Source organism: Argopecten irradians, chromosome 6, assembly GCF_041381155.1.
Source record: "Argopecten irradians isolate NY chromosome 6, Ai_NY, whole genome shotgun sequence".
In the NCBI taxonomy this organism is placed as follows: Eukaryota; Metazoa; Mollusca; class Bivalvia; order Pectinida; family Pectinidae; genus Argopecten; species Argopecten irradians.
Window position 1 is genome coordinate 39,370,622 of NC_091139.1, and position 19,003 is coordinate 39,389,624.

At 40.5% G+C, this 19,003-nt stretch overlaps 1 protein-coding gene across 8 annotated transcripts in view; it reads left to right on the forward strand.

Moving 5' to 3' along the window:
* LOC138325844 (stathmin-like) overlaps positions 1 to 11,076 on the forward strand; it is a 34,915-nt gene extending 23,839 nt beyond the window's left edge. For 5 of the 8 annotated variants that reach the window (XM_069271789.1, XM_069271790.1, XM_069271791.1 and 2 more), the window contains 5 exons: positions 4,285 to 4,442; positions 5,802 to 5,993; positions 6,691 to 6,837; positions 7,527 to 7,667; positions 8,209 to 11,076. In XM_069271789.1, coding sequence (XP_069127890.1) covers positions 4,285 to 4,442; positions 5,802 to 5,993; positions 6,691 to 6,837; positions 7,527 to 7,667; positions 8,209 to 8,271 — 701 coding nt within the window. In that variant the 3' untranslated portion in view covers positions 8,272 to 11,076. Of the gene's footprint in view, positions 1 to 1,865; positions 1,998 to 4,284; positions 4,443 to 5,801; positions 5,994 to 6,690; positions 6,838 to 7,526; positions 7,668 to 8,208 lie in introns of all 8 variants that reach the window. The other 3 variants (XM_069271787.1, XM_069271786.1, XM_069271788.1) reach the window with 1 other exon arrangement.
* Positions 11,077 to 19,003: the final 7,927 nt, after the last annotated feature.

Sequence of the window (19,003 nt, forward strand, 5' to 3'; positions counted from 1 at the left end):
TAGTCCCTGTACTGAGACTATCCTCCTCACTACTGTTGGTGGATGAGGGGACTGTACTTTGTCCTTATCTAGTCCCTGTACTGAGACTATCCTCCTCACTACTGTTGGTGGATGAGGGGACTGTACTTTGTCCTTATCTAGTCTCTGTACTGAGACTATCCTCCTCACTACTGTTGGTGGATGAGGGGACTGTACTTTGTCCTTATCTAGTCTCTGTACTGAGACTATCCTCCTCACTACTGTTGGTGGATGAGGGGACTGTACTTTGTCCTTATCTAGTCTTGGTACTGAGACTATCCTCCTCACTACTGTTGGTGGATGAGGGGACTGTACTTTGTCCTTATCTAGTCTCTGTACTGAAACTATCCTCCTCACTACTGTTGGTGGATGAGGGGACTGTACTTTGTCCTTATCTAGTCTCTGTACTGAGATTATCCTCCTCACTACTGTTGGTTGATGAGGGGACTGTACTTTGTCCTTATATCCTGTCCCACTGGTCTGCTGTTTGAATTTGTTTTCATTCTTTAATGTATTTCATAATATGTCTTGTGTACTTAACCAGAGCTGATCTTAGAACATCTGAGTGTACAAGTAAATTTGACTAGCTGAAACATCTATAAAATTTGTTTGGATACAAATTTTGTTACAATTTGACTGTGGCAGATTGGACAAAAAAGTTCAGAAAACTTTGTCTAGAAAGAAATCCAAATGTTTTCTCTACAAAGATCCAAGCAATGTACATGTGTTTGGAATACTGCTTCTAGATACAAGATTCTTGATAAAAACTACAGAAATTGCAAAGTGTATTGATTTGTATGAACTATGATGGCCGTCTGTCAGAAACAATGCTCTATACCATGGTCAGATCATGTGAGGCTTTTGGAACGCAGCCAAAACATTTTTACTTGGCAGTTCTGAGGGAGGTTTTCAATATAAAGTCCAACATTATCTATAATTCATGTTAGTACCACTACTAGGAGACTGATACTGGTGATGGGACAGACGAGACCGCATCATGCAGTTAAAATGTTGGCCACACCAGCAGCAAATGTCATCACTAATAATAAAAAATGTAAAGCACACAATGGAGTTTAAAGTCAAGCGATTTAGACCATGTGATACACTCTAGGTCAATCTGCTACTAGGAAATCCTGATATTATATTACAATAATCTGAAGCTAAACCTTATCAGAAATTGATCAGTATATGTAGGATCTTATAGTTCTTCGGGGAAATCAAGCTGGACCGAGTCCTTATATAACCTTTGTAAACCAGTGTAGTAGGTATCTTTGGATTTAGTCCCTCTGAGAAACTTTTATCCGTTAGAATCTTTTAGGTTCTTGTGGAAACCACCGGGTCAGATCATTTGGTTCTTCTAGGAGACCTGGTATAATGTAAAGTCCTTTGGTAGACCTTATCAAGTCATGCATGAATATTTATTTTCTTAAAGAAACCAAGTCTTGTAGGGTTAATTATAATTATTGATTATTAGTTCAATGTTTACTGAATGCATGAAAATGACGCTTGTGAATCATTCATTAAATGAATTGGGGGGGGGGAATGTATATGACTAGGTGTGAATAGTAATTCTAAACGACTTTATATTTACAATATTCAGTGAAATTGAATGGGTATTGAGATATGGAACAATGGCTATTTCCCATTGTGGAGCCTAAACTTTCATAAATACACATGGTAAATCATATTCATAACAAATATGGAGATTTGATACTAAGAATAAATATTTTAAATATCATAATTCTGACCTTGTTTTATGTAAGGTTTGTGTTAACATGAGAAGTTTTCTGTTGATATATTACTAATATGTCTTTTCTCTTTATTACTAATCCTGTTCTTTTCAACAGTTTGCAGTAATTGGCTGAACATATTCTCGTGTATGCGACATTCGGTACCTAAAAAGCCAGCTATCCACCCACAGGTTCACCCAAACAAGCGAGCGTTTGACGCTATTATAGTATGGAAGGGTAAAGGTGAAAGTCAGTATCACCTCACACTCAACTCGTGCATGTTGTCATGCCAATTTGATGTTGTTTTGTGAGTGATGTATGTCATTTTCATCACAATCCTTCCTTCTTTAGTTGCACAAGAAATGGATGTATCTATTCTGTTCCTTATTTTTGATATTCAACCTTTTGTTTTGTTTCCTTTGCAGGTTTCTTGATTTGGCTGTAAATATTAGTATTATTTGAATATCATTTTGGAAACCTTTATAAGGGAGAGGGATACTAAATATATTTTTTCATGTACCAACAGTAGATCACTTTAAACCACATTTTGACCTTTGACCTAACCCCAAAAAAAGTATTTTCAAAGCTTTATCTCTCTTTTGACTTCGTGCTCATTTTATGGATTTTAATACTTGGCTTTAGTGGGGAATTAAGGCTTTATTGCAGGGATTCAAACTACCAAACTTGTGTGTTATATGGTTAAATTTCTAGTTTGGTTTTAGTATTCCACACCCTAACTGTACCTATTATTGAGTTCTTAAGTTTGGTTATAGCTCAGTAATGACATGAGTAAACACTTATACACCTGTGTCTACATCAGCGACATCTGCCTCTCTCTCCTAAACTTTTATTTCAGAGCTTAGGTGATGGCAGACTCCCTTGAAAGTTTTACATTACGCAAGGCTTTCATTATTTTATGTTGAGTTTTCATTGCTTAATATTATTTTGTTTTTGTTATGCTTTATATGTGTACTTTTCTCTATATAGGAATAATGTATCAGCAGCTGTGCTAAAATTATATATGATCGGCAATTTTTGTCCATTTTTAGCTCACCTGGCCCGAAGGGCCGGTGAGCTTATGTCATGGCGCGGCGTCCGTCGTCCGTCCGTCCATCCGTCAACATTTCCTTTAAATCGCTACTAGTCATAGAGTTCTGCATGGATTGTAACCAAATTTTGCCAGAAACATCCTTGGCGGAAGGGGAACAGAACTTGTATCAATTTTGGCTCTGACCCCCCGGGGACAGGAGGGGCGGGGCCCAATAGGGGAATTAGAGATAAATCCTATAAATCGCTTCTTGTCCTAAAGTTCTGCATGGATTGTAACCATATTTCGCCAGAAACATCTTTGGCGGAAGGGGAACAGAACTTGTATCAATTTTGGCTCTGACCCTCCAGGGACAGGTGGGTTGGGGCCCAATAGTGGTAATAGAGGTAAATCCTATAAATCGCTACTTGTCCTAGAGTTCTGCATGGATTGTAACCAAATTTGGCCAGAAACATACTTGGGGGAAGGGGAATAGAACTTGTATAAATTTTGGCTCTGACCCCCCGGGGGCAGGAGGGGCGGGGTACAATAGGGGGAAAAGAGGTAAATCCTAAAAATCGCTACTTGTCCTAGAGTTCTGCATGGATTGTAACCAAATTTGGTCAGAAACATCCTTAGGGGAAGGGGAACAGAACTTGTATACATTTTGGATCAGACCCCCGGGGGCAGGAGGGGCGGGGCCTAATAGGGGAAATAGAGGTAAACTTGTATAAATTTTGGCTCTGATCCTCTGGGGACAGGAGGGGCGGGGCCCAATAGGGGTAATAGAGGTAAATCCTATAAATCGCTACTTGTCCTAGAGTTCTGCATGGATTGTAACCAAATTTGCCCAGAAACAACCTTGGGGTTAACAGAATTCGTATAAATTTTGGCTTTGACCCCCTGGAGCAGAAAGAGTGGGGCCCAATAGGGGAATTAGAGGTAAATATTCAAATTCCTTCAGAAAAGAAACAATGACATTGTATTCAGAACATTACTTGGCATTACAAACCAGGTGAGCGATACAGGCCCTCTGGGCCTCTTGTTTATCTTTACTTTTGCTTCACTTCCTCTCCAATTTGTTGTTGATATACCAAAACTGTTTAAACTTATACGCTTTTAATTATAACATTGGATCCAAATAGATCCAAATATTTAAGATGCCATTTCTTTACCTGCATCTGGTGTATTATTCTACATTTTGAAGTACCTTCCAAATTTTATACAGTTATACAAAAGCAATGTTTTAAAAAGAAAATTGTATAATTTTGATATAAGGGCTTCAGACAAGCACATATTCTAGTATATCGTGCAGTTCTCTTGTTTTAATGATATAATGGAAGTTAGCTGAACATGTTATGTTTTGTTTGTTATAAGCTGATGATTTTAATCATAGACAGACCATTTGATGAAGAGTTGATAATTGCAATTTTTTTTTTGTCTTCCTGATAAGAGATTTGATACAGAGTTCATAATTTTCGTAATGATTTAAACTTTGCTGGTATACAGAAGGTACCAAAGAGAGTTATGGAGGTGTTGCTTATGACTACATCCTGAAGCCAGCCATGGTAGAGTCCAACACCAGGCCTGTGTCACCACCCAAAGACAGACCACTAACACACGATCAAATCGCCAGAAAACTTCTTAAGGCTGAGGAGAGGAGACAGGTAGGTATTAGTCCTCCACGATGGACAACAGGCATTACCATAGTTTGTCATGATGTCCTCCTGAGGAGAGGAGACAGGTAGGTGTTAGTCCTCCACTATAGACGACAGACATTACCATAGTTTGTCATGATGTCCTCCTGAGGAGAGGAGACAGGTAGGTGTTAGTCCTCCACTATAGACGACAGACATTACCATAGTTTGTCATGATGTCCTCCTGAGAGGAGAGGAGACAGGTAGGTGTTAGTCCTCCACTATGGACAACAGGCATTACCATAGTTTGTCAGGATGTCCTCCTGAGGAGAGGAGACAGGTAGGTGTTAGTCCTCCACTATGGACAACAGGCATTACCATAGTTTGTCATGATGTCCTCCTGAGGAGAGGAGACAGGTAGGTGTTAGTCCTCCACTATGGACAACAGGCATTACCATAGTTTGTCATGATGTCCTCCTGAGGAGAGGAGACAGGTAGGTGTTAGTCCTCCACTATGGACAACAGGCATTACCATAGTTTGTCATGATGTCCTCCTGAGGAGAGGAGACAGGTAGGTGTTAGTCCTCCACTATGGACAACAGGCATTACCATAGTTTGTCATGATGTCCTCCTGAGGAGAGGAGACAGGTAGGTGTTAGTCCTCCACTATGGACAACAGGCATTACCATAGTTTGTCATGATATCCTCCTGAGGAGAGGAGACAGGTAGGTGTTAGTCCTCCACTATGGACAACAGGCATTACCATAGTTTGTCATGATGTCCTCCTGAGGAGAGGAGACAGGTAGGTGTTAGTCCTCCTGAGTTGAGGAGACAGGTAGGTGTTAGTCCTCCTGAGGAGAGGAGACAGGTAGGTATTAGTCTTCCACTATGGATGACAGGCATTACCATAGTTTGTCATGATGTCCTCAGTCTAATTGTATCAGTCATCTATCAGAGAAACTGTAGCACCCAGACCTTTGAGCACTAGCCTGATGCTTTACTAATTGAGCTCCCTGGTCACAAATGACCCAGCTCTGTCTTGTAATCCTCCTTCATTCATAAAAATCATTGTTCTAGAAGTCACATGAAACCCTGTATCACTACTGTGGGTGTTTCGTTGGGTGCCAATTATGTAAGAGTAGAGTAGGAATCTGTAGAAGTCAGACTGGGGTTTGATTGACCTCCTAATATTAGCGTGATGCTCTACAGGTTATTTACCTATGTATAGAGAATCTTTGACTGACGTCGAGATCAGTAGGTCAGAGGCACTGTTCTTAGTTTTAGAAAACATTGTCCTTAGTCTTTTGCCTTTATCTTTACTAGGCTGAATGAAATCACTTTGAGAATTTAAATGTGAATTTATAATGACACTTTTCATTCGCTTTATAGTCCATTGAAGCACAGAAAGTGGAATTTGCGGCAAGAGAAAAGACAAAAATCCAGGAAGTAATGTCAAAATCAATGGAACAGGAAGAGCAGTTTGCCAGGGCTGCACATGACAAATTACGCAGATCAATGGAAATCACAAAGGAAAACCGAAAACTCCAAATCATGGCCCTTCAGGACAAGCTCCGAGATCATGTAAGTTACTGTCTCTACTTGAGTTGGTTTTTATTAGAATATTGATGTCTATTTAGATATAGTTTTGATCTATTCTCATTTTGTGGTTGATAATTACCTGATGCCTAATTACCGCAAGTAAAGATATGATTTGATGAGATATTGATGTAGTGCAAAGTCTGTCAAAATTGCTTTAGATTGCTACTAGTCATAAAATACTGAATTCATTTTAACTATATTCAGTTGGAAACAATTGGATTCTAGCTTAACTTTATCAGAAATATCCTTAGGGGGGGGTGGGGAGTAAATAGATTTGTATAAAGATTGACTTTGACTTTCTTGAAAACGCAAAGGCACATAAAAGTCCTATACTTCATTACCTTTCATAAAGTATCAAATGAATTTTGACATCTTCTGGTGAAAAGTGATAGATTTTATAAAAAAAAATGTTGTTCTCACTTGCTAGAAAATTATTGTCAAATAATGGTAAATCTTCTGAAAATCCTTGACAGATCTTTTGCTCAAATGTATAGTGTTATACCATATATATAATGAATGGGATATCCAGGAGAGTGATACAGACCCTTGGGGACTATTCTTTTGGGGAGTTTCATTCCAAATTTGGGAAATTCAATACTAAATTATTGGAATAGAATATTGTACTTTCTATGGATGTTGTTCTAGATATTGATGTTGTCTTTGTGTCTGATAACAACAGTTGGCCAGGGTCGAGGAAGTTTGTAAAAATAGTGACAGTATGGCCAAAGATCTCAACTTAAAAGAAAAAATTGATCAGAAACTTGAGGCTAAAGAGGAAAACCGTAAAGCTCAACTGCAGGCCTTGCTCGTGCGCCTCAAAGATCACGTAAGATCCATGTTTGCCTGTCATTATCTGTTAAGGAGTCTGGGCATGGTTTATTATACCAAAGATGATCTATGTTAACTATCTAAACCACCATTTGGGGTATTTAGAAACTTTTGTCAGCAGTAATTAACATAAATCAACCTTCATGCCCAGTCTCCACCTTGTATTTTGTTGAGTTTGCTTATATCTTACTTTAATCATCAATCATATCAATTTTCAAAATCTCTGCATTACTTTGCTCCCAATACAACATTGACATGCAAGATTCAAGTGAAGGAAATTTTAAATAAATATCAGTTAATTTCATATTTTAAGAAAATGAATGTAAACACGATTCTGCATTTGTAAACCTGTTGTGTCTAACTATTGTCCTGTATACCCACGTGTCTGTATTCATAATCATTATCAGACAAAATTATACATAACGACATGTCCTCATAAAATAGCACATGGTTTTACATATTCTTGTTTAGGCCATGTAGATTACATATGGTAAATGCATTGGCAACAGGTTCATAACCTTAAAAATTAACAGTAAAAAAATAAATAACTACATATCATTATTTGATTCTTTTGTCAGTACACTTGTGGTTAAACCCAAATTAAAGGTAAATATCATGAAATTTAGTTGTCATATCCGTACATAAATTATTGTTGCTAATTTCTGTCGCATGGACTGTATTTGATAGGCAAAACATATTGAGGATGTTTGCAAGGCCAGTGAGAACATCAACAAAGCACAGGAAGAGAAAATGATAACCAAGATGGAAAATGCTCTCAGGAACCGTGAAGAGCACTTGCGAGCACTGCAAGATCGGCTCAAGGAACATGTAAGGACAAGCTATAGGCCAAAAGAGCTGGCTGTAGTGAGATCTTTAATTCCTGTGTACTGCCCCTTGCATCATATTATTGCCCAGGAGAAGTAAATTTAGGCATTTTGTTTGATCTGTCAAATAGTATTTTCAAATCCAGTAAACCAAATACACAGATCAGTCTAATAAGAGATAAGATTTTACATTCTCTAGTCCATGGCATTACGCAGGAAATGAAGGTAGATAAGGGGAGAAAATAAGAAAGCAGAACAATTAAAGGCCAACTGTTGTTTTGTGGTGGTGACATGTTTTGTTTTAGTAATAGCGAGGCATGCTGTTGTAAACTTGTGTACACAAACACCTGATTATCTATAGTGTTTCATCAGTATATCATATGTTGGTTATTTCATTTAGATTTTGTTTATGCATTAATTTGATACAACTTTAAAAAGAAACCATGTTGTGAATTTAATTTGTTTTGAACACATCAATGTATTTCTGATTTAAACCTGTACATTTTAAAAGCCCTGAATTAGTTTTGTTTCCTCTTGTGTTCCAGGAGCGCAAAATTGAAGAGGTGAGAAGGAACAAGCTGAATTTACAGATCACCAACTCTGACTAAAGGAGTGCACCTTTCCAGCCCCTGTTAACCTGCCCTGTGTTCATTGTGTCGTCGACGGACAATTGTCTGCACAGTTTATCTCTACACCAAACCAACCTTTGTTGTTTGTGGACAGTTTTCCTGTTGATCTCCCTCTGTTTTCATTGCATGAAGTACCTCTTTACACCACTAATTTACCCTGTTGAATGGCATTTTCTCTTGTTTTAAATATTTTGTTTAATGATCTCTGTTAAATACTCCCAGTTTTGTGTTCATTACTCTCTTTTTTGTTTTTTGGAAGAGTGTGGAAATTTAACGGCAAACCGATTATTTTTGTACTTTGTTTTAGTTTACATTCCATATCATTGATCCAGGTTCTCATCATTTGTTAAAGCTTTAATATTTTTTTTTACATATATAATTGAGCACGGCAGTTGTGTGGCATCAGTATTGTAGAGATCTCTTATACAGATTTACATAAGTGTCAAATAGTTTTCCCTCCAGATAATCGCTATTGTCCAGTGCTTTAATACTATTTTTATTAAGTTTTGTGTTTGGTGTTTACACCACTGAATATAACAAGTGTGGTTTATAATCAAATTAAGGTTGTTAGTGTTAGAGGAATAGTCTTTATTTCGAGATAAAGAGAGAAAAATTATTTATCTAAACACCATAGTTTACCAGAATTATATCCAAAGACATGATGAGTGAAGTACAACACACACGTAGCAAGGAAGGAGATGTGAATTCTTATCTAAACTTGTTTTGGGACATTCAACAAAATGTTCTTTGTTTCTGACTATGCAATTCTGGGAGTCTGACCATGATTTCAGTCATACATATAGAGAAAGATAGAAAAACAATGCCTGTTATGTGTTGTTACATTGATAACTTGTTGGAGAGATCCTATGAATCAAATGTATCTGTTATTTTTAAAAATCCAAATTGCTCTTCTCAAGATTTTTTGGTTAAAAGTTTTGTTACAGAATAAATAAGACTGACATTTATTGAATATCTCAGAAAAGATGTATTGACTTTATCTGAAAGTAAGTCTGAATGTCAAAAAATGTAATTGTTGTCAAGTCAAAGACATTGTATATGAGCAACATTCTATGGGTAGGCCTGTCGCCGCGTTGTGAGTGGGGAAGTTAGCAACATTCTATTGGTAAGCGCGTCGCTGAGTTGCGAATGGCCAAGTTACCAGCATTTTGTGGATAGGCCTATTGATGAATTGTCAGACCACAAGTAGAATTGAAGTCTTTCTGTTTTAGAAGATTTATATGACAGAAGAATTTCCACTTTTGATAAGGCCTTTTAACACTTGATGGTATGTTGAATAATAAGTAACAATAAATAAACAGCTGATTCCATGTATAAAGAGTAGCTAGCTTATTAGTGTAGAAACAGATGAATTGTTATGGTGCTTTAGCTATGTACAACTCAAATCGTTGAGTAGAAATGCAATTCTGTGTTTTTGTTTTTTAAGAGCAGGTATAAATTAACCATCATATAAAAATGATAATTTAATGTCAAAATAACATTGCACGCGACGTGCACCACTGCATGTGTTTAGACTACATTACCGGTATGTATTGTGACTAGTGTTGGGATGTAGCCAGCCTGTATAGTGCTATATCATTCTCAGTGTTATTATGTACAAGTTGGTGATTTGGGACCAAACCATGATGACCATTTGTGTGTTAAAATTACTCGTCATCACTTTGATATGTAAACTTCATATTCCATGTCAAGTATCACAATTCATAAATATTGTTTTGTGTGCAACTTATATATAATGTACTTGTCATATTTTGTGCCATTCTTTGTAAGAATTATCATGTTGATGGACAATATATATTCATAACATTTTTCTTTACCTGTAAAGCGTAATTATAACAAGTTTGCTTCCAATTTTATATTTAAACTGAGAAACTTAATTAGTAGATTGCTAGTGGAAAGCTATTGTAGAAGATATCTTATGATTGTAGACATTATGTACCAATACTATCCTGTTAATTTTCCGTGTTGTTATCAGCCTTTAATCTAGTCTTGTTAACTTTGACAATCCTGAGGAGTTCTGTATCATATGCTGTGTTGGCTTCTGTTATATGGAATCTTCCCAAATTTCAAGCTCTTTGATGAGAAACACAAAGAAATTGTTTCTACACCTTGATCATAGGATATGTATTCTACAACTAAGCTTACAAAAATAGCCATCCTGTAACCTGATGAGATTTGTTGCTATGGAAGGTGGTTAGTCCCTGATTGGTTAACTTAGGGAACTAAAGGTTTATGTCTATCCTTCCGTCTTTTTGTGTGTCACCTTATACTGGATCTATATCCTATACAAAAAGAAACATTGAATTAACCACCTAAGTGAGATGGTGTGTCCAAAACCAGGTGAATGTGACCTATATTTTGACACTTGACCTTCATGTAAGGAAAAGCTTGTCTAGATGGTTATCCTGTATTTAAGGTACTGAAACTTCTTATTAGGTTCTATGGGTTCATTCTTGGTTAGATGGTGGGTCCTATACCAGAATCTGGTCACTGTGACCTACATTTTGATTTCTTAACCTGTATCCAGGAAAGGCTTGTTTGAGCTCTATCCATTGTTATGAAGTGTGGGGAATCCAACCTAATGTTTATTTGACAAAATGTCTTGTAATTCTATGACATACATTTCTGTATCAAAATCTCTGAGACTTAATTATACAGTCATTTGTACACCAAAAAATGCAAGTGTTTAGCTTTTGTATGTTTGTATTTTTTGCGGAAATTGTCTCTCTTTTCTGTAATGATCAATAAAACGCTTGGTTTATGAAATTCTTTGTTGCTCTTTGCTACATTGTTGTATGATACAGTCAAACCATTTATCTCAAGTTGGTGGCCATCGCAAACAAATGCTTTTATGATATGTAAAGTTAGGTGGAGATCAACATATTGCTTCAAATTAAACAGAACTTTTTCATTACACAAGTTTGAGTTAACAAGGTTTAACTAGAAATCTGTATCTCTAGATAGATAGACGATGTTGTCCTACTTTATCACGTCTACGATTGACTGTGATATTGATTTAACAGCCTTTCTTACACTCACTTGAACGAGGGATCACAATGAACTCTGGGGGAGATGGCATACATACATGTCATAAGGATCCGCCTAGCTATACCGTAGTAGTCTGGAGGAGATGGCATACATACATATCATAAGGATCCGGCTAGCTATACAGTAGTAGTCTGGAGGAGATGGCATACATACATGTCATAAGGATCCGGCTAGCTATACAGTAGTAGTCTGGAGGAGATGGCATACATACATGTCATAAGGATCCGGCTAGCTATACAGTAGTAGTCTGGGGGAGATGGCATACATACATGTCATAAGGATCCGGCTAGCTATACAGTAGTAGTCTGGGGGAGATGGCATACATACATGTCATAAGGATCCGGCTAGCTATACAGTAGTAGTCTGGAGGAGATGGCATACATACATGTCATAAGGATCCGGCTAGCTATACAGTAGTAGTCTGGGGAGATGGCATACATACATGTCATAAGGATCCGGCTAGCTATACAGTAGTAGTCTGGGGACGATGGCATACATACATGTCATAAGGATCCGGCTAGCTATACAGTAGTAGTCTGGGGGAATGGCATACATACATCATAAGGATCTGGTATGGCATACATACACGTCATAAGGATCCGGCTAGCTATACAGTAGTAGTCTGGGGGAGATGGCATACATACATGTCATAAGGATCCGGCTAGCTATACAGTAGTAGTCTGGGGGAGATGGCATACATACACGTCATAAGGATCCGGCTAGCTATACAGTAGTAGTCTGGGGGAGATGGCATACATACACGTCATAAGGATCCGGCTAGCTATACAGTAGTAGTCTGGGGGAGATGGCATACATACATGTCATAAGGATCCGGCTAGCTATACAGTAGTAGTCTGGGGGAGATGGCATACATACACGTCATAAGGATCCGGCTAGCTATACAGTAGTAGTCTGGGGGAGATGGCATACATACATGTCATAAGGATCCGGCTAGCTATACAGTAGTAGTCTGGGGGAGATGGCATACATACATGTCATAAGGATCCGGCTAGCTATACAGTAGTAGTCTGGGGGAGATGGCATACATACATGTCATAAGGATCTGGCTAGCTATACAGTAGTAGTCTGGGGGAGATGGCATACATACATGTCATAAGGATCCGGCTAGCTATACAGTAGTAGTCTGGGGGAGATGGCATACATACATGTCATAAGGATCCGGCTAGCTATACAGTAGTAGTCTGGGGGAAATGGCATACATACACGTCATAAGGATCTGGCTATGGCATACATACACGTCATAAGGATCCGGCTAGCTATACAGTAGTAGTCTGGGGGAGATGGCATACATACATGTCATAAGGATCCGGCTAGCTATACAGTAGTAGTCTGGGGGAGATGGCATACATACACGTCATAAGGATCCGGCTAGCTATACAGTAGTAGTCTGGGGGAGATGGCATACATACACGTCATAAGGATCCGGCTAGCTATACAGTAGTAGTCTGGAGGAGATGGCATACATACATGTCATAAGGATCCGGCTAGCTATACAGTAGTAGTCTGGGGAGATGGCATACATACATGTCATAAGGATCCGGCTAGCTATACAGTAGTAGTCTGGGGGAGATGGCATACATACATGTCATAAGGATCCGGCTAGCTATACAGTAGTAGTCTGGGGAGATGGCATACATACAGTCATAAGGATCGGCTATGGCATACATACAGTCATAAGGATCCGGATAGCTATACAGTAGTATCTGGGAGGAGATGGCATACATACATGTCATAAGGATCCGGCTAGCTATACAGTAGTAGTCTGGGGGAGATGGCATACATACATGTCATAAGGATCTGGCTAGCTATACAGTAGTAGTCTGGGGGAGATGGCATACATACATGTCATAAGGATCCGGCTAGCTATACAGTAGTAGTCTGGGGGAGATGGCATACATACATGTCATAAGGATCTGGCTAGCTATACAGTAGTAGTCTGGGGGAGATGGCATACATACATGTCATAAGGATCCGGCTAGCTATACAGTAGTAGTCTGGGGGAGATGGCATACATACATGTCATAAGGATCTGGATCCGGCATACTAGCTATACAGTAGTAGTCTGGGGGAGATGGCATACATACATGTCATAAGGATCCGGCTAGCTATACAGTAGTAGTCTGGAGGAGATGGCATACATACATGTCATAAGGATCCGGCTAGCTATACAGTAGTAGTCTGGAGGAGATGGCATACATACATGTCATAAGGATCCGGCTAGCTATACAGTAGTAGTCTGGGGGAGATGGCATACATACATGTCATAAGGATCCGGCTAGCTATACAGTAGTAGTCTGGGGGAGATGGCATACATACACGTCATAAGGATCTGGCTATGGCATACATACACGTCATAAGGATCTGGCTAGCTATACAGTAGTAGTCTGGGGGAGATGGCATACATACATGTCATAAGGATCCGGCTAGCTATACAGTAGTAGTCTGGGGGAGATGGCATACATACATGTCATAAGGATCCGGCTAGCTATACAGTAGTAGTCTGGGGGAGATGGCATACATACATGTCATAAGGATCCGGCTAGCTATACAGTAGTAGTCTGGGGGAGATGGCATACATACATGTCATAAGGATCCGGCTAGCTATACAGTAGTAGTCTGGAGGAGATGGCATACATACATGTCATAAGGATCCGGCTAGCTATACAGTAGTAGTCTGGGGGAGATGGCATACATACACGTCATAAGGATCCGGCTAGCTATACAGTAGTAGTCTGGAGGAGATGGCATACATACATGTCATAAGGATCCGGCTAGCTATACAGTAGTAGTCTGGGGGAGATGGCATACATACATGTCATAAGGATCCGGCTAGCTATACAGTAGTAGTCTGGGGGAGATGGCATACATACATGTCATAAGGATCCGGCTAGCTATACAGTAGTAGTCTGGGGGAGATGGCATACATACATGTCATAAGGATCCGGCTAGCTATACAGTAGTAGTCTGGAGGAGATGGCATACATACATGTCATAAGGATCCGGCTAGCTATACAGTAGTAGTCTGGAGATGGCATACATACATGTCATAAGGATCCGGCTAGCTATACAGTAGTAGTCTGGGGGAGATGGCATACATACACGTCATAAGGATCCGGCTAGCTATACAGTAGTAGTCTGGGGGAGATGGCATACATACATGTCATAAGGATCCGGCTAGCTATACAGTAGTAGTCTGGGGGAGATGGCATACATACATGTCATAAGGATCCGGCTAGCTATACAGTAGTAGTCTGGGGAGATGGCATACATACATGTCATAAGGATCCGGCTAGCTATACAGTAGTAGTCTGGGGGAGATGGCATACATACATGTCATAAGGATCTGGCTAGCTATACAGTAGTAGTCTGGGGGAGATGGCATACATACATGTCATAAGGATCCGGCTAGCTATACAGTAGTAGTCTGGGGGAGAGATGGCATACATACATGTCATAAGGATCCGGCTAGCTATACAGTAGTAGTCTGGGGGAGATGGCATACATACATGTCATAAGGATCCGGCTAGCTATACAGTAGTAGTCTGGAGATGGCATACATACATGTCATAAGGATCCGGTTAGCTATACAGTAGTAGTCTGGGGGAGATGGCATACATACATGTCATAAGGATCCGGCTAGCTATACAGTAGTAGTCTGGGGAGATGGCATACATACACGTCATAAGGATCCGGCTAGCTATACAGTAGTAGTCTGGAGGAGATGGCATACATACATGTCATAAGGATCCGGCTAGCTATACAGTAGTAGTCTGGGGGAGATGGCATACATACATGTCATAAGGATCCGGCTAGCTATACAGTAGTAGTCTGGGAGGAGATGGCATACATACACGTCATAAGGATCCGGCTAGCTATACAGTAGTAGTCTGGAGGAGATGGCATACATACATGTCATAAGGATCCGGCTAGCTATACAGTAGTAGTCTGGGGGAGATGGCATACATACATGTCATAAGGATCCGGCTAGCTATACAGTAGTAGTCTGGGGGAGATGGCATACATACATGTCATAAGGATCCGGCTAGCTATACAGTAGTAGTCTGGGGGAGATGGCATACATACATGTCATAAGGATCCGGCTAGCTATACAGTAGTAGTCTGGGGGAGATGGCATACATACATGTCATAAGGATCCGGCTAGCTATACAGTAGTAGTCTGGAGGAGATGGCATACATACATGTCATAAGGATCCGGCTAGCTATACAGTAGTAGTCTGGGGGAGATGGCATACATACATGTCATAAGGATCCGGCTAGCTATACAGTAGTACTCTGGAGGAGATGGCATACATACATGTCATAAGGATCCGGCTAGCTATACAGTAGTAGTCTGGGGGAAATGGCATACATACACGTCATAAGGATCTGGCTATGGCATACATACACGTCATAAGGATCCGGATAGCTATACAGTAGTACTCTGGAGGAGATGGCATACATACACGTCATAAGGATCCGGCTAGCTATACAGTAGTAGTCTGGAGGAGATGGCATACATACATGTCATAAGGATCCGGCTAGCTATACAGTAGTAGTCTGGGGGAGATGGCATCATACATGTCATAAGGATCCGGATAGCTATACAGTAGTAGTCTGGAGGAGATGGCATACATACATGTCATAAGGATCCGGCTAGCTATACAGTAGTAGTCTGGAGGAGATGGCATACATACATGTCATAAGGATCCGGCTAGCTATACAGTAGTAGTCTGGAGGAGATGGCATACATACATGTCATAAGGATCCGGCTAGCTATACAGTAGTAGTCTGGGGGAGATGGCATACATACATGTCATAAGGATCCGGCTAGCTATACAGTAGTAGTCTGGGGGAGATGGCATACATACATGTCATAAGGATCCGGCTAGCTATACAGTAGTAGTCTGGGGAGATGGCATACATACATGTCATAAGGATCCGGCTAGCTATACAGTAGTAGTCTGGGGGAGATGGCATACATGTCATAAGGATCTGGCTATGGCATACATACACGTCATAAGGATCCGGATAGCTATACAGTAGTACTGTGGAGGAGATGGCATACATACACGTCATAAGGATCCGGCTAGCTATACAGTAGTAGTCTGGGGGAGATGGCATACATACATGTCATAAGGATCCGGCTAGCTATACAGTAGTAGTCTGGGGGAGATGGCATACATACATGTCATAAGGATCCGGCTAGCTATACAGTAGTAGTCTGGGGGAGATGGCATACATACATGTCATAAGGATCCGGCTAGCTATACAGTAGTAGTCTGGGGAGATGGATGGCATAAGGACATACATGTCATAAGGATACGGCTAGCTATACAGTAGTAGTCTGGGGGAGATGGCATACATACATGTCATAAGGATCCGGCTAGCTATACAGTAGTAGTCTGGGGGAGATGGCATACATACATGTCATAAGGATCCGGCTAGCTATACAGTAGTAGTCTGGGGGAGATGGCATACATACATGTCATAAGGATCCGGCTAGCTATACAGTAGTAGTCTGGGGGAGATGGCATACATACATGTCATAAGGATCCGGCTAGCTATACAGTAGTAGTCTGGGGGAGATGGCATACATACATGTCATAAGGATCCGGCTAGCTATACAGTAGTAGTCTGGAGGAGATGGCATACATACATGTCATAAGGATCCGGCTAGCTATACAGTAGTAGTCTGGAGGAGATGGCATACATACATGTCATAAGGATCTGGCTAGCTATACAGTAGTAGTCTGGGGGAGATGGCATACATACATGTCATAAGGATCCGGCTAGCTATACAGTAGTAGTCTGGGGGAGATGGCATACATACATGTCATAAGGATCCGGCTAGCTATAAAGTAGTAGTCTGGGGGAGAGATGGCATACATACATGTCATAAGGATCTGGGAGGCTAGCTATACAGTAGTAGTCTGGGGGAGATGGCATACATACACATGTCATAAGGATCGGCTAGCTATACAGTAGTAGTCTGGGGGAGATGGCATACATACATGTCATAAGGATCCGGCTAGCTATACAGTAGTAGTCTGGGGGAGATGGCATACATACATGTCATAAGGATCCGGCTAGCTATATACAGTAGTAGTCTGGGGGAGATGGCATACATACACGTCATAAGGATCCGGCTAGCTATACAGTAGTAGTCTGGGGGAGATGGCATACATACACGTCATAAGGATCCGGCTAGCTATACAGTAGTAGTCTGGAGGAGATGGCATACATACATGTCAAGGATCCGGCTAGCTATACAGTAGTAGTCTGGGGGAGATGGCATACATACATGTCATAAGGATCCGGCTAGCTATACAGTAGTAGTCTGGGGGAGATGGCATACATACATGTCATAAGGATCCGGCTAGCTATACAGTAGTAGTCTGGGGGAGATGGCATACATACATGTCATAAGGATCCGGCTAGCTATACAGTAGTAGTCTGGAGGAGATGGCATACATACATGTCATAAGGATCTGGCTATGGCATACATACACGTCATAAGGATCCGGATAGCTATACAGTAGTACTCTGGAGGAGATGGCATACATACACGTCATAAGGATCCGGCTAGCTATACAGTAGTAGTCTGGAGGAGATGGCATACATACATGTCATAAGGATCCGGCTAGCTATACAGTAGTAGTCTGGGGGAGATGGCATACATACATGTCATAAGGATCCGGCTAGCTATACAGTAGTAGTCTGGGGGAGATGGCATACATGTCATAAGGATCCGGCTAGCTATACAGTAGTAGTCTGGAGGAGATGGCATACATACATGTCATAAGGATCCGGCTAGCTATACAGTAGTAGTCTGGGGGAGATGGCATACATACATGTCATAAGGATCCGGCTAGCTATACAGTAGTAGTCTGGGGGAGATGGCATACATACATGTCATAAGGATCCGGCTAGCTATACAGTAGTAGTCTGGGGGAGATGGCATACATACATGTCATAAGGATCCGGCTAGCTATACAGTAGTAGTCTGGGGGAGATGGCATACATACACGTCATAAGGATCCGGCTAGCTATACAGTAGTAGTCTGGGGGAGATGGCATACATACATGTCATAAGGATCCGGCTAGCTATACAGTAGTAGTCTGGAGGAGATGGCATACATACATGTCATAAGGATCCGGCTAGCTATACAGTAGTAGTCTGGGGGAGATGGCATACATACATGTCATAAGGATCCGGCTAGCTATACAGTAGTAGTCTGGGGGAGATGGCATACATACATGTCATAAGGATCCGGCTAGCTATACAGTAGTAGTCTGGGGGAGATGGCATACATACATGTCATAAGGATCCGGCTAGCTATACAGTAGTAGTCTGGGGGAGATGGCATACATACATGTCATAAGGATCCGGCTAGCTATACAGTAGTAGTCTGGGGGAGATGGCATACATACATGTCATAAGGATCCGGCTAGCTATACAGTAGTAGTCTGGGGGAGATGGCATACATACATGTCATAAGGATCCGGCTAGCTATACAGTAGTAGTCTGGGGGAGATGGCATACATACATGTCATAAGGATCCGGCTAGCTATACAGTAGTAGTCTGGGGGAGATGGCATACATACATGTCATAAGGATCCGGCT